Here is a 17,191-nt window from a genome sequence, read left to right as displayed (position 1 = left end):
CTCTCCTTGAGCAGTGTATTAGCCCTCTCCGGATTAAACACTTCTCTGCTGTAACTTTTAAAGGGCAATTTTTTTCGTATCTATTAAGCCTTTCCCTCAATACCTAACTATAAAACCATTCAAAAGCTACAATGTTATAAACATCATAAAGGCCTAGCGGATTTATTTTCTGCTCATGTTTGTAAAAATAATTTCCTTTCCGACTTCTGCCATTCATTGCATTGAACGAAATGATGATGGCCTAATCGTTCTTCTGAAATACAAAATGAACTTTATTTTGGTATGTTTATAGTCAGTAAATGTAAATGCAATCTGGAACTTAAAAGAAAAACAGATTAATATAAGACATAACCACAAAGCACACAAACCAAGGATGATGAAGTTTACACTCTATACTACATATGAAACAGAAAATATATTCATTCACAAATATATATGTTGGGCACTTTCTACGTGCTCAGCACTGGGTATATACTTGCAAACAAAACAGAGACTGAAGGAGCTTACTATCCGGTTGGGTATATGTTTCGAAATTATAATAAATGCAATCAAGGGATATAGAACAGGAATAACTTAATTTGATTATTCGGTGAAAGCCTTCTTTAAGCGTAGTCCTGAAAGATAAATAGAGTTAGCTATGGTAAGAAGTAGAAAAGGATATTCCTGGCAGAGTGTCCAGCATAAGTAGTCTTTACATGCAAAAGGCCTTGGTCTGTTCTAGATCAGATGTCCCCAATCTTTTGGCACCTGAAACTGGTTTTTCAGGTGACACTTTTTCCATGGACTAGTGTGGGGGGCGGGGGATGGTTTGGGGATGATCCAAGAGCATTACATTTATCGTGCATTTTATTTGTATTATGATTGCATTGTACTATATAACGAAAGAAGCATACGACTCACCATAATGCAGAATCAGTGACAGCCTTGAGCTTGTTTTCCTGTAAGTTGACAGTCCCATCTGGGGGTGATGGGAGACAGTGATAGATCATCAGACATCAGGTTCTCAGAGGCAGCACGCAGCCTAGAGCCCTCGCACGTGCAGTTCACAACAGGGTTCTCAGAGGCAAAACGCAGCCTAGAGCCCTCGCACGTGCAGTTCACAACAGGGTTCTCGCTCCTATGAGAACCTAATGCCACTGTGGATCTGACACGAGACGGAGCTCAGGTGGTAATGCGAACGATGGTGAGAGGCTCTCAATACAGAGGAAGTTTCACTCTCACCCACCGCTCACATCCTGCTGTGTGGCCCAGTTCCTAACAAGTCACAAGCGGTACTGGTCCAGGGCCCAGGGGTTGGGGACGCCTGTTCTAGAGACTAATGTCAGTGTAGCTAGAGTATAGAATAAGAGAAACAGTATTGGAATAGTTGAAAAGTAAGTACAGTCAAAACTATGCAGAAATGTATAAGGCTATGTTAATTATTGCAATCACACCATAAGTGCAATAGAAACAATTAGGATGTTTTGAACACATCAGAAGGCTAACAGGATCTGGTTCATTTTCAAAAACCACGCTTGGCTATTCTAAGGAAATTCAGGAGAAACTCCCGACATCAACTAGGAGACTCTTGCAGACAGAAGATGACTTACTTGTGAGGAATGAGAGTGGTGAATAGATTTGTTATTGATTTGGAAGGTAGACTCCACAGGACAGAGCTCAGCATCATGGAAGTAAGGAAACTTAATTATGTTCAATCCCTTTGCCATAGGAAGCTGATGGTTTCCTAATCACGTTTTAAATGGCCTAGTCCATCCTCTACGCAATAGTCTGGGATATCTCTTTGAAATGTAAATCAAGTTGTGCTACTTCTCAGTTTAAAACCTGTCAAGAAATTATCTTTAAATTTAGAACAAAATCCAGACTGCTAACTGGGATCTACAACACCCTATCTATCCCATTCCATGCCTCCTTTACCTTTATTGACTATCACTCCTGCCCGCTTTGCTGACAACTCTCTTGGCGTAACACTTACAGTGGGTTGAACAGTGAGTCCCCCTGCAAAATCCATGTCCATCCATAACCCCATCATATGACCTTATTCTTCCGGCTATAATTAAGGAAGGATGGAGATGAGACCATACTGAATTATCATGGGTTCTAAGTCCAATGAAAATGTCATTAGATAGAAAAAGACACACACACACACACACACACACACACACACACACACACAGTGGAGAAGTCCATGTGAAGACAGAGATGGAGTTATACTGCCACAAACCAATGAACACCTAAGCCACCAGAAGCTGGAAGAGAAAAGGAAAACACACCAGTTTCCTAGGGTTGTTGTAGGAACGTGGCTTAAACAACAAAATTTTATTGTTTCACACTTCTGGAGGCTACAAGTCCAAATCCAAGATGTTGACAAAGTTGTTTCCTTCTATTGACCAGGAGAGAGAATCTCTTCCATCCACTCCTCCCAGCTTCTGGGGGTTTGCTGGCAATCTGTGGCATTCCTTGGCTTAGAAATCCATTATTCCAATCTCTGCATCATCTTCATATAGATTCTCTTTGTGTCTCTGTATCCCAATTCTCCCTTTTTATAAGGACACCAGTCATATTGAATTTGGGCCCACGATAATGACCTTTTAAAAATTTTACTCTCTCTGTAAAGACTTTATTTCCAAACAAGGTCACATTCTGAGGTACCAGGGGTTATGATTATAACCAACGTTTTTGGAGGGACACAATTCAACCCATGTCAGGGCTCTTCCTCAGCCTTCAGAGAAAGCATGGCCCTGCCAACACCTTGATTTCTTGCTTGCATGTTGTCTCTCCTCCTCAAGGACTCTAGCAAGACAGTGCAAGAAGAGCAGGCGCTTGGTCGGTGCTGCTCACCACTCTAATCCCAGTGCCTAAAAGAGTGTTTCACACAAAGGAGGTGCTGAATACTTATTTACTGAATTAATTAAAGCATAAGAACGTTATTCAGTCTAACCACCACCAGATGTGTCAACAAAATGTTCAAGTAGTCTATGCACGAATGATTGGAGTACTAGAAGTCACTGACTTACAAGAAAAAAGATATTCCATCAAAGTATAATGTTATTAGTATATTTATTTTCTTCATTGAATCAATATATATTTCAGTAAAATTTCCACCTATTGATCTTAACTCCAATTTTGCCCCTTTGTGTTAAATGTGACTAATCATTCTCCCACATGGTGATGAGTATTTGAAGAATATCATGATTTCAGTCAACTTCTTTGCCAACAAAGCATCTTCATTCTTTCAACTATTTTTCGTATTTTTATTTGTCTTAAACACATTCAGACCTCTTCCTTCTCCTAAGTGAACTCTCCCACTTAATTCCAGTGGTCACGTTCTCTCTCTCTCTTAAAATTTAGCATTTTTGCACATGGCCTAAGAGCACACATTAAGCACATGTAGTGCCCTTATAGTTTAAATTAGAGATCAGCACACTCTTTCTTCAAGAGCAAGACAGTAAATATTTTAGGCTTTGTGAGCCACATAGCATCTGTCACAGCTACTCAGTTCTGCCTTGGTAGCAAGAAGGTAGCCATAGACTGTGCTTAAACAATTGAGCGTGGCCATGTTCAAATATTAGTGAAGAGGAAAATTCAACTGAATAAAAATTTTATGAGTCACGAAATAGCATGCTACTCCTGATTTATACTAACTACTTAAATATGTAAAAAAAAAAACAAATTATAGTTTACGGGTCACCAAAACCAAGCAGCAGGCTGAATTTGGTCCAGAGGCTACAGTGTGCCCACCTTTATTTTAGATAATATGTTCTATTTGATGAATCCTAGAAACACACTAGCCTGTGGAAGTGGGCTGGGCATTATACTGTGACATTATGTTGAATTTAAAGTTCACAAAAGCATTACTTTATTCACATATTCTACTTCCAGTTCTGTCTTCCTTCATGCTGTTTTGATGCCATTCATTCTTTCTCACAAATGAATAATGTGTTTGAATTATATTTTTAAGATATAGTTATATTGTACTTTGGGGTGAATATTGAACTTGCCTGTTAAGTGACTGTTTGGTAAGAGGTTTTAGAAACCAGCAATGGAAAAACAGATTGTGCTTTACTCCATGCAGTGTTCATCTAAACAAAGATTATAGTCTTTTTTTTTGTTGTTGTTGTTGTTATTTAGTTTTTATTTCATAATCATAAACTTAACTCTGCAATCCAGCTAGGCATGGGAGAGAACAAGGAAAACATGGAACCCAAAGGGAACTGCAGCGAGAGCACAAAGATTCTAGGATACTGCGAGCAAATGGGGTGGAGGGGTGCTCTCCTGAGCTACAGAAGGAATGGTCTGGTGGTTAAGATAAAACACAAGTCAAACTTATTCGAGTTGTCCACAGTCAGCAATGGTGATCTTCTTGCTGGTCTTGCCATTCCTGGACCCAAAGCGCTCCATGGCCTCCACAATATTCATGCCTTCTTTCACTTTGCCAAAGACCACATGCTTGCCATCCAACCACTCAGTCTTGGCAGTGCAGATGAAAAACTGGGAACCATTTGTGTTGGGTCCAGCATTTGCCATGGACAAGATGCCAGGACCTGTATGCTTTAGGATGAAGTTCTCATCTTCAAATTTCTCCCCATAGATGGACTTGCCACCAGTGCCATTATGGCGTGTGAAGTCACCACCCTGACACATAAACCCTGGAATAATTCTGTGAAAGCAGGAACCCTTATAACCAAATCCTTTCTCTCCAGTGCTCAGAGCACGAAAATTTTCTGCTGTCTTTGGAACCTTGTCTGCAAACAGCTCGAAGGAGACGCGGCCCAAGGGCTCGCCGTCGACGGCAATGTCGAAGAACACGGTAGGGTTGACCATGGCTAGTACTACAAGAATTTCCTCGGCGGCAGCGTCTGCAAAGCCAGATTATAGTCTTAACAGGGTGGTTAGTTCATTCTCCTTTAAAAGAGTCGAAATACAATGGTTTCTATCACTTCCCCTGAGAACATGGCACAACAGAAGGAAACTTCTAGGCCAAAGTTGTCTTAGTTTTATTTCCTTTCAAACACGTAAGAATTAAAGCTTTCTTTCGTCACAAAAAAATATTTTCTTATGTCAAGGCTTACACCCTTGATATAAATATTAGTCCAAAAGCTTATGCCCTCAGTGGTGACAGAGAAGCAGCACTCCAAAATGAAGGGCGGCCTCTTCCCTTTAGTCGCAACTTTATCAAAACAATGACAGAAGACTAATGGCGTATTTTTGGAAAATTTTACAAATATACACTTCTAAGTATTTTGAGAACTAAAAATGTACCAAGAATAAATAAAGTGGTAACACAAAGAGAAACACAAAGCAAAGATTTAGACATGATTTAGAATTGATGTTTATGTCTTAAACAGGTATACTCTAGAAAAAACTAGTCATTATGACTTTAAAGTACTCATCAATAAAATAAAAAAGAAAAAAGTTCTGAAACATCCTTGGCATCCTCTTTAAAATTGGGATAACCCGTAGCTTTGAAAGAAAACAGGACATATAGGGCACATTCCTCTGATGACTCTTTGATTTAACATCAGACATGGTTTTCTCATCTATTTTCTGAAGGTCTGCATCTACTGTTTCTAAGGTCCACTGAGGCTGAAGACAATATATCAGTAGAAAGCATATGACTTTCATTAAAGAATTTATGAAAAAGAAAAAACAAACAAGTCAGCACTGAGTCTATATCAAGCATGATGTTAGGTATTTTCACATGTTACCTTGGTTAATGTTATTCTCACAAAAATCCTGTGATATTTTCCCCAATCTTTTCAGTCTGTTATGCATACCCAATTCAAGCGCAGCTTATTTTAGAGACACATATATGACACATATATCAGTTCTTTCTAATTTGGTAGACAGGGATAAAATGCTTCCTTTTCTATACTCACGGTTGTCTGCTGACTTAACTTTTGTTCAATAAAGATGTTAATAAAAATATCAGGGGCAAGTAGTAAAAAGTAAAAACAAAGTTTGGAAATAAGCAAAACTGAGTGTTGAGTTTTCAGCTGATGGAAGACTAGTGCTCACTCAGTATAAATTACCTTAACATTCTACTCACTATAAATTAGTACATGTTTGGAGGGACTGTGGCTTCAGTTAGGATGGTTTGCAAAGGGAAGCTTTGATAAATCCAATACTACAACTTATGCAGTCACTGAAAATCAAGTACAGATGGTTTTTGAAATCTTTGGGAAAAGTGCTACGGCCTAACAACAAAGGCAAGCTGTTTTGTGTTATTGTTTTGCAGTGTGTGTGTGTGTGTGTGTGTGCGCGCGCGCGCACGCCTGTGTGTGTGGCTGGGATGGAAGGGTGAAGGGGAGAGGATCTTTTTCTTAAAATATTTAAGCTAAAAGCAAATGAAGAGTTAAACATTTGCAAACTAAACATGGGTGTTAATTCTTTAAAGTAATGCAAGGATACCAAAGATTTGTATGTTTCTTTTCTTTGGAGAAAACAGAGGGATAATTAAGTAATTGTACTATGTCTTACTCTAATCTCCCAATACATAACACTAAACAATCATTTCCTACAAATTATTTAGATTGCCTGATTGTACTATCAAAACCTGTTTAAAAACAAAAATAAAAACAATCACTCCCTCTAAGAAATACAGATTAGCTATATAATTAAAGAACTATCCCTTTTAACTTTAACATATATACCCCTATACATTAACTTATTTCCTCAATGTTAGTCCTTTGATTGTATGCACATTGTTGTACAATTTCTGGGAAATATCATATACAAACACCTTTTTCACATAGAGATTGCTGGCTAACAAACTTTTTCTAATTGATAACACATTTTTAAAGAAATTATATGATTAGACTATAATATAGGGAAGCATAGAACAAAGAGTTGACTCTCAAGACAGTTTTTTTCCAACTGCAGTCAATGTTGTCAGAGTTATTATTACCAATGTCTTTTGGCATCTAATATAATTATGCATTTAAACTTTAAAGGTTTTGACATAAATGAATAATTCAGTTAACTAGAATGTAAAGGCAATCTTGATTTTTCTCGATATAATTGAATGAAGGTACTTACAAAACTACTACTAAGACAAGGAAGTGGCCTCTTCAAAATTATTCCATCTGTTTATCTTGCCATTTCCCATAATCACACCCATCTTAATAAACATACTAGATTGTTTCTGTGCTGTTATCAATCACCAAATTGATTATGATGAGACATAATTCACTGTTGTCACAAGTGAACAGACATGTTCTGAGCCATTTTCATACACTTTTTTTAAAAAAACCATGACCTAGAAAAGCATTTTCCTTTGTAATAAGAAATAGCTTCAGCTTCGATGCCAGCAAAGTCCTAGGAGAATGCCAATTATGCCAATTTTGCAAAAACAGATGTATCGTGATTTTGCGATATGGACTATTGTACACTAGGGACAAAGACCAAACCATTCATCTCAATTTACTTAGGACTGAAGCTTAATTTGAACTTTGACCTCAGAGTGGTAAGGTCATTTGTATATCCCATAATAGCATGAGGCACTATTTTCAAAGACAAACATATATTTGACTTCATATTTCAATAATTTTCTAATTACTAATGCAAACAATAACATTATTTTACTATTTTAATTGCTCCTTAAAATTAACCAGTTTTAAGAAATGTTTATATTTGGGCCATTACTAAGGTAACAAAATATTTAATCAATAGCATGGATGATGGCCATTGATTGAAACTTCTCATTTAAGGTACCCTCAATCTTGATCACCAATAGTCAAATGACATCTGACTAAAGATTGCTAGAAACCTTGTTACTTGCTGACTTTAATGGAATTTTGAAAATAGGTCACAAGAATGACAGGCAATTGGGTTTAGATGAAAATACAAAGAGAAACAATGAGATTTTTCACAATTAATGTTGAACAAAGTTTTTGTTGGTCATTCATTACTTGTTAAGAAAAAGACAAAATTTATTTCCATAAAACTGGATTCCAACTTTTCTTGACCAACCTATATTTATTAAAAATCCAACTGACTCTGTTATTTAAAACATCTCTTCAATATGTGATTTATTGCTCTACTCTTTCCCGGGGAGCTTCTGAGAATTAATGAAACAATTGCCAAGTGCTCGAGGCTCCTTGGGGAAAGACTGTGATATTACTAAACATTATTGTGATTATTAGTATTTTATATGCAGTTCTTGCTAATGTATTTTTTCTAGATGATTTACTTCGTGCCCTTGATTAAGCGAGATCCAGTTTACATTAGAATCATTGAATAAAAATATGTTGTGAGCATCCCTCCTTTCCAAATTTGGAAAGTCACGCAATTCTGATCAGTTTCCAGCAACCCATTTTTGCTTTCAGCTGAGCATTAAGGCTATCAAGACCTCCATATTCCTTGGTGGCCATCAACCCCATGAAAAAATGAGACCTGAGAATATCAGAGTATCATTACTGCAAATATCTTGTCACAGAAAATAATTCATTCTTCCTTTTCCCCTAGAAGAAAATCAAAATATTTGAGTAAGGAAGCACAAATCATTATTAAATAGATTGGCTTCTGCTTCAATGATCTATCTGTCCCAAACTTTTTAGCTCTTCAAAACTACTACACTTTTTATTCTGAAATGAAATATGTTATTATAGGCTGGGTATGTTGGCTCACACTTGTAATCCCAGCACTTTGGGAGGCCGAGGGGGTAGATCATTTGAGGTCAGGAGTTCAAGACCAGCCTGGCCAACATGGAAAAATCCTGTCTGTACTAAAAATACAAAAATTAGCTGGGTGTGGTGGTGCATGCCTGTAATCCCAGCTACTTGGGAGGCTGAGGCTGGAGAATCGCTTGAACCTGGGAGGTGGAGGTTGCAGTGAGCCAAGATTGTGCCTCTGTACTCCAGCCTGGGTGACAGAGTGAGACTCTGTCTCAAAAAAAAGACATATCCAAGTATTAATTTTGTTTAAATATTGGTAATATAAAATTGCAATTTGTATAAAAATATATTTCACCACTCATTTTTTTCCTTTGCTTGAATTTTGTCTTAAAAACTTTTATAAACTAACATTTATACCTTACTTTTCTTTCTTTGAAAGGAATAAACAATATAATACATTTTTAAGTTAATTTTAAAAATAAAATCAAATGTTTATAACAAAAAGCATAATTAAGTGAAAATGACAAACACAAGTATTTACCTTTTATGACATTACAGCTTAACAATACCAACACAAGCATATAATTTTTCTACAGGCTTTAAAGATAACATGAAGAAAACAGATTTGCCCTTCATCTAGGTATGTGAACTAACAAGTACAATACAACACAAAGTGTTTATTATGAATGTTCTTATATGAGAAATAGCTTTTAAGCTTACAAGGATAGATAGGCAATTGCCCAAACTTTTAATACATAAATTGTATATGTTCAGGAGATAAATAGAGTAATTTTTAATTTGCACACTCTATTGACGAATTCAGCAAAACCAATGGAAATCAGTAGTTTTGGCTGAGTCCAGAATAGGCAGGGAGAAAGCAAAGCTAAATTAAATGGGCCATCTTGATTGAATTCAACGAATATTTATTAAACACTGCTTTGTGTACATGTGGCTTTACTACAGACTACAAACAGTATCAAGTTAAGAGCCAACAGCTCTTCACATGAAGTAGCCTAACATAAGTGTGAGTCATAAAGCACATATGTAAATTACTACAATTCAAGTATGTTATAATACAGAAGAAAGGAAGAAAGAGTCACATGATTATGGGAACTGAAGAGGTCAGGAGATCTGTCAAACTTCCATCAGCTTCCCTGTCTTGCATCACATACTTGAAACTGTTGTATTTTTCTGGTGAAACTCCTAATTATCTCTCTAAACACACCCTGTTTTCATACACTTTGCTCCAGTCTTACTGATTTCCAGTTCCTCTGCAACCTCCTCCTATTTTATTCCTTACTATCTTCACATTATCAAATCCAGATGCACATCAAGAATTACATGAGAGAGCGTTTAGAAAACAGACATGTACACTCCTCTCCCAGCTATTTATGAACTGGTTGGGGGTGGCAGCTGGGCATGGCCCTTGGTGAAACCTTACTCTGAACTCAACCCAAGCTGTCCACTTCTAGATCCTGCTCCCACCCTCATAATGTTTTCAATTCCCACGCTATATGTTTAATAGTCCACTAGTTTACTTCTGAGCTAAAAATTGATGATGTTCTACAGTATTCAGATACACCAGTAGGCCTTAGCTGCCTGTAAATTCCCATAGGAGTATAACATTCCTCTAATGTATTTTTATTATCCTTGGGATAAAATTCAGAATCTTTATTATTAAAAAAAAATTAACTGGGAGGCCATTAGACTAGATTAGCTCTGGCACTTTAAACTCATACATATACAACCTAAAGCACAATGTAAATAGCAAACTGAAACTTAAAACTGCACCAATCAGAAATCACCAAGTAACCTCTCACTAAGAACTTTCCACTTAAATCAATCAAAACTGGCATTTTTTTGTGTCTTGCTTCTGTAAACACTTTATAGAAGCTCCTCCCGGTGGAGTGCTAAGTACCTTGTAGTGTGGTGCAACTCCAATTTGTGGGCCCCTGGATGCCCAGATAAACTTTTAAAAAGTTAAATATGCTGAGGCTGTTTTTTCATAAGCTCTGGTGTCAGAAGTGGGACCTAAAGGCTACCGCGCAATAATGACCTCTGGGAGAAATTAAGTAAACAGGAATAAGTACCCAGCTGTGGTCCTTCTGCTCACTCCTTCTTCCTATACATTTGGAGGTCATCACCACTAAGTCCTCTTGGATACACGAGTTCCACAACTTGGGTCCTGTTCTCTGAGTTTATTTGAGTATTTTTTCAAAATCTGAACTAGGTTTGGAAGTCTTAATAGACACTGGACTGCATTCTGTAGGGAGCCTTTAGGTGCCTGACTGGGTTAGACAGAAACTGAATTGGGTTTAAATATCTCTGGTAGGAAAGGTTCCAGGAAAACAAGAAATAATGAGTTTATTTAAATCCAGAGAGTCTAAGACTCCACTTTGGAACCTGTGGTTTTTAGAGAAATGGGTGAATCTTAACAAAAATAATTTAGAATTTTGGTGGCCACAAGGGAAAGTTTTAACCCAAATAAAATTGGTCATCTATGGGGCACATACATAAAAAGGGATCCCCAACACCTCAAAACATGAGATGCAGTTTTGACCGGCATGTAGAGACTTCTAACCTGTCTGTTTCTTTCTATCGTCCTTTGCCTACGCTGAATCTACTGATGTTCTCACTTGTTTACCTGCTCACCTCAAAGGGAAAAAAAAGAAAGAACCAGATCAGTGCTCACAAAAGGATGTCAGATCAACCACGTCTGCTTTATAACCACTGTTATTCCTTGCTCAAAGTCTTGAGCTCAGAGGAATAATAAACGGTATTCCCGTCCTGCATAGAAAATGCTTTGTCCACCCTATATGCTAATTGGTTCCACCCTGAACTCAGTAATCCAGTTAAACACATGTTGACAGGATCAAGGGAAGCTCAAAAATGGATGCAAGAGTCAGAATGGTACCATCGTGAGGACACAATCCATGGTGATGAGTCCCCATTTGGTCCACATATGTGCCAGAAAAAGCTCAAAAAACTAAAAACAATCTCCTGAAAGTCATTCCTAAATTGTTTCTCCACTCACACTGACTGGTCAATCAACCAAATCTACAGACAGAAGAAAGATGAATCTGTCACTGATTTCAAAAACCACTTAGAGCTTTTGTTTTTCTTATGGCATTCCAGGCAACGCAACCTACCCTTGCAGCCCTTTTTGTAAAAAGATTCTCCCCAGGTGTTATTAGCAGACTTAGAAAAAAAAAGTTAAAAAAGAAAAAAAAGGCAAGGAAATAAGCTATAGGTTTAGCTAGTTTAGCTGAACATCTGTAAAGAACCTTAGAACAAGAAACAAAGGGCTTCCAAATTAATGACCTCGCAATTATAGCACTCCAGGGCAACCAACAATTTAGACTGATCTTCAGACTTCTCCTAATAAGTGACTCTTAAATCAACAGTTTATCTGCTTCTGTCTGTATGTACATGCATGTCTCTGTATGAACATGTGTATGTTATGTGTGTGTGATATATTTGGATGATATTACTAAACAAATTTATAAAATTAAAAAAAGAAAAAAAAACGAGCTGGCAATGTCCTGCACCTGTAATCCCAGCTACTCAGGAGCCTGAGGCAGAAGAATCCCTTGAACCCAGGAGTTCAGGCAGCATTGAGCTATGGTCGCACCACTGTCTTCCAGCCTTGGTGACAGCGCAAGACCCTGTCTCTTTAAAAAAAAAAAAAAAAAAATTGGCCGGGCGCGGTGGCTCAGCCTGTAATCCCAGCACTGTGGGAGGCCGAGGCCGGCGGATCACGAGGTCAGGAGATCGAGACCATCCTGGCTAACACAGTGAAACCCCGTCTCTACTAAAAATACAAAAATGAGCCGGGCGTGGTGGCGGCGCCTGCTGGTCCCAGCTCCTCGGGAGGCTGAGGCAGGAGAATGGCGGGAACCCGGGGGGCGGAGCTTGCAGGGAGTCAAGATGGCGCCGCTCACTCCAGCCTGGGCCACAGAGCCAGACTCTGTCTGAAAATAATAATAATAATAATAATAATTTGTTAGATTTTCCTGGGTTGCTGGTCTGATGGGTTTGTATTATCTCTGCTAGATGTTTAAGTCCATAAATCCAACCAAAGAGTAAAATAGGTAGTAAACACGAATTGCTTGGTGCATGTTAGTTGTAGAAGTTAGAAAAAGGCAGAGAGGGAAGAATAATGTTTGGCTTTTCAGTTTCTTTGCTTCTGTGATAATTTTGATATTTGCCTGACCTGTAAACACAAATGAAATAAGATGATGGGGTAGGGTAGTGACTGATGCCAGTTGAGCTGCTCTGGTGGATCTGATTTGGCAAACAGGAGGGGGGTCTAGGGAAAGCCTCTCGCTGCATTGGCTTTTTTTTAAGTTCCTTTAGCTCAAAGTGATCAATACACCGAAGTGGAATAGCTTGGGGTGACATTTCTTGAACTCCTTCCATGGCTAGCTTTGTTTAGTGTCTCATGAAATTTTTCATGAGCAATCCAAGCACAAGTGTTAAGAACAAGTGAATTAGGTAAATATCAATGAAATAAAAGTAGCTCTGTTCATTGTTCTCGAGGTTGTTTTCCACCCGCAGAATGGACTAGACGCGAGTTCTTCTAGGTTTCTCCAATTCAATTTTCTCCCATTTTTCCAACTTGGGTCACTAAGAACAAGAACTCCTCTGTTTCTGAAACGCCATGATTTGGAATGGGTAGCCTGGTATAATTTCAGAGGACAACCCTCATTCCTGATGTGTGCATGACTGCAGGAATTCACCAAAACACCCAATGCCATAACCAAGGACACTCAAACTGCAAACCAGGAAAACATTATTTGAGCTCAAACCTAGAAGTCTTGACTAATTACCCTCTGGACTCAGAGACGGAATTTATAGTTTGCTCTAGCCATTGTTCCTTACTTTTCTTTTATTTAAATAGAAATACTAGTTGGTTGGATTTGTGATGACCTTGGCTGAGGAGCATCCTCCAGCCTCTTGGTATTATTCTCCTGATAGTCACTGCTATATTCTCCCTGGTGGTCACCAATGTAATCCCCCCGGTGTGGTCACCGCTGTGATCCCTCCAGTGTAGTACGCACTCTGAAGGGTCTCAAATGTATGAGTGCAGCCAGATGGTCTCACTGTGATTACAGCAACCAAAATGAGATAAGCAACAATAAGAACCTTTCTTCAATGAGCCTGATGTCATGACTTACGAGTTTTACACTGAGATAAAGACATCCCAGCCAAGACAGTGACAGAGAGTGATGCTCATGCCCAAACTGTGGTCAATCTCTTATAAATGAGAGGCTGATCAAAAGGAGACAATTGTTTTAATTGTAATTGGGAAACGATGAGACTGGGGTGTCTCTGACAATTTAAATTCCCACATCGATAAATCAAAGCCCAGTATCAATAGTAAATTGAAACTAGAAACTGTACCAATCAGAAACCACCAACTAACCTTTAAACAGGGGCTTTCCACTGTAACCAAAATTGTCTTCTTTGCCTTGCTTATGCAAACGCTTTATGAGAGATTCCCCTCTTGCCCTTCTCAGTGAAATGTGACCCCTTATAGGCTAGTGCTCCTCCAAATCACGAATCCTCAAATGTTCAAATACACAGTTCTTTTAACATTACCTACATAATCTGTGCCATCCAGCCCAGCCTTCTTCCACCTTTCATTGCTTACACCTTTACCAGCCACTTGATTTCCTGCCAGGCTTTCAATGGTGACACGTTCTCCAATCCCTGTCCCCTCTACCTAGAATTCTCTTTTCAGATCTCACTCTTCACACAGCTATCTCCAGTCCTCAACATAATTGTTACTTCCCCAGGGAGATTTCCAGGCACAAAATATAAATTTCATACATTTTATAATCTGCTTATGACACCCTATATTTTTCTTTCATAATACTTAAAAATTCAATCACCGGTATAAACATATTCAGCATGATTATTTGTCTGTCTTTCTCACAAAAATAAAAACTCACCACACTTTTACGAGTATTCAGCACATTGCAGATGCTCAGTAAATACATTCTAATGAATTAATACATAAATGTGATTGTGTGCTACCATCTCACTAATTAACAATAACAGTCAAAAACTTGGAAATAGTAAAACAACATGCATTTAAAAAGCAACTAACTAAGGCCAGGTGTGGTGGCTCACCCAGCACTTTGGGAGGTTGAGGTGGGTGGATCGCTTGAGTCCAGGAGTTCAAGAACAGCCTGGGCAACATAGTGAAACTCCATCACTACAAAAATTCAAAAAAAAATAGCCAAGTGTGGTGGTGCAGGCCTGTAATCCCAACTACCCAAGCTGAAGTGAGAGGACCACCTGAGCCCAGGAAGTCAAGGCTGCAGTGAGCCAAGATTGCACCACTATACTCCAGCCTGGGCAACAGGAGTGAGACCCTATCTCAAAAATAAATAAATAAATAAATAAATAAATAAATAAATAAATAAATAAAAATAAAAGCAACTATACATTAGTGATATATTTCATAGATGTATTTTTTCAATTATTTTTTGAAGCATACTGAAAATGTCACTTGAGATCTTTATTAACCCTGAAAAGAGCTGGAAAGTTACAGAAGAGGCACACAAGTTATGCCAGATGGCACACAATAATCTTTTACTTAAAATTACAATAGCAGGCTATTGTGAATATTACTTATATTTAGCTGGAACTTTCCAGGTAACTAAACATTAGAGTATTACACTTTTCAATATCCATGTTTTATCTCAAGGCAACTGAATAAAACTAGGTGGCTATCAAGCAAAAAATATCTAAGCTCAAAGTTTTCTATTTGTCTATTTTATTCAGGTGATACTTGGAAGCTTAGAGAAAGACTTTGAAGACCTTTCTTATCCCAATAATCTAAGAATTTTCTTAATAACAATTAGGAAAACATGTGAGTATTCTCCTTTTTAATCAAAAAAAAGAAAAACACATATACCCCAAATAACATTAAAGTCCAATCAAAATCCAGCCGCATATATATTTTTATTTTACTTTAAGTTCTGGGATACACGTGCAGAACGTGCAGGTTTGTTACATAGGTATACATGTGCCATGGTGGTTTGACGCACCTATCAACCCGTCAGCCACATATTTTTAAAAAGATCTTGCCAGGGTGCGGTGGCTCACGCCTGTAATCGCAGCACTTTGGGAGGTCGAGGTGGGTGGATCACGAGGTCAGTAGATGGAGACCATCCTGGCCAACATGGTGAAACCTCGTCTCTGCTAAAAATACAAAAATTAGCTGGGTGTAGTGGCACGTGCCTGTAATCCCAGCTACTCAGGAGGCTGAGGCAGGAGAATCACTTGAACCCAGGAGGTGGAGCTTGCAGTGAGCCAAGATCATGCCATAGCACTCCAGCCTGGGCGATAGAGTGAGACTCCATCTCAAAAAAAAAAAAAAAAAAAAAAAAAAAAATCCTCTGGAATCTAAAAGGTATAGCTTCCACATTAGTAGTTAACTCACAAAAATGCAATAACTAAAAGATGTGCCAAAGCCTTTGAACTTGGTCTTTTTTCTTTTTATATACTTTATGTTCTCGGGTACATGTGCACAACATGCAGGTTACATGTGTGTACATGTGCCATGTTGGTGTGCTGCACCCATTAACTCGTCATTTACATTAGGTATCTCTCCTAATGCTATCTTTCCCCAGCCCCCACCCCACGACAGACCCCAGTGTGTGATGTTCCCCTTTCTGTGTCCAAGTGATCTCATTGTTCAATTCCCACCTATGAGTGAGAACATGCGGTGTTTGGTTTTCTGTCCTTGCGATAGTTTGCTAAGAATGATGGTTTCCAGCTGCATCCATGTCTCTACAAAGGACATGAACTCATGCTTTTTTATGGCTGCATAGTATTCCATGGTGTATATGTGCCACATTTTCTTAATCCAGTCTGTCACTAATGGACATTTGGGTTGGTTCCAAGTCTTTGCTACTGTGAATAGTGCTGCAGTAAACATACGTGTGCATGTGTCTTTATAGCAGAATGATTTATAATCATCTGGGTATATACTCAGTAATGGGATCATCGGGTCAAATGGTATTTCTATGAACTCGGTCATTTTTTTACAAAATTATATGTGTGTACGCATGCATAGACATATGTATGTATATATGTGACATGTATATAGGCATCTGTGTATATGTATATATTACATAGATGTACATGTCAATTCCTTGGTTTATAAAACATCTTCCCTGGATTATGACATGGCCTCTATTCAAGCACCTTAGGTTTCATGTTAGAAATATTAAGCAGTAATACATTTGAAAAAAAGTTACAGCCTTAACACAAATTGCCAAAATATTGCATGTCTTGTGTTTGAGTTTTGAGTTCTCTGTGGATTTAAAACCATGAAATTTACACCAAATACACAATTTTTTTCCTAAATGCTCAGTTCCCTATATTACCGTCTTTAATTTTTTTGAATTGCCCACACAATTTCAAAGAAGTAAGAGGTTGCCAAGATAACAATCTCAAATGGAATGTTACACAGTATGGTGTCTTCTTACAAGTAAAAAACGCTGCATGAATTAAGACAAGAATACTAAGCAGTAGGATCTTTCATTTACTAACATATGTAATTT

The 17,191-nt window shown here is 38.1% G+C and overlaps 2 protein-coding genes across 2 annotated transcripts in view; both read right to left on the bottom strand.

The window, feature by feature from the left end:
• The window catches only part of ROBO2 (roundabout guidance receptor 2), a 615,454-nt gene that overhangs the window by 582,412 nt on the left and 15,851 nt on the right, over positions 1–17,191 (bottom strand). The gene's annotated exons all lie outside the window — the stretch shown is intronic.
• On the bottom strand, positions 4,262–4,858 carry LOC104667762 (peptidyl-prolyl cis-trans isomerase A). Its single transcript, XM_010370310.2, has one exon. The coding sequence runs from the start codon at positions 4,819–4,821 to the stop codon at positions 4,324–4,326; it is 498 nt and encodes a 165-aa protein (XP_010368612.1). The 5' UTR covers positions 4,822–4,858; the 3' UTR covers positions 4,262–4,323.

Source organism: Rhinopithecus roxellana, chromosome 1, assembly GCF_007565055.1.
Source record: "Rhinopithecus roxellana isolate Shanxi Qingling chromosome 1, ASM756505v1, whole genome shotgun sequence".
NCBI classification, from domain to species: domain Eukaryota; kingdom Metazoa; phylum Chordata; class Mammalia; order Primates; family Cercopithecidae; genus Rhinopithecus; species Rhinopithecus roxellana.
The sequence above is the reverse complement of the archived record's forward strand: the minus strand, read 5'-3'. Positions and strand labels throughout refer to the sequence as shown.

Excerpts from the sequence above, each read along its gene's own strand:
- LOC104667762 (XM_010370310.2), bottom strand. The coding sequence starts at position 4,821 with ATGGTCAACCCTACCGTGTTCTTCGACATTGCCGTCGACGGCGAGCCC.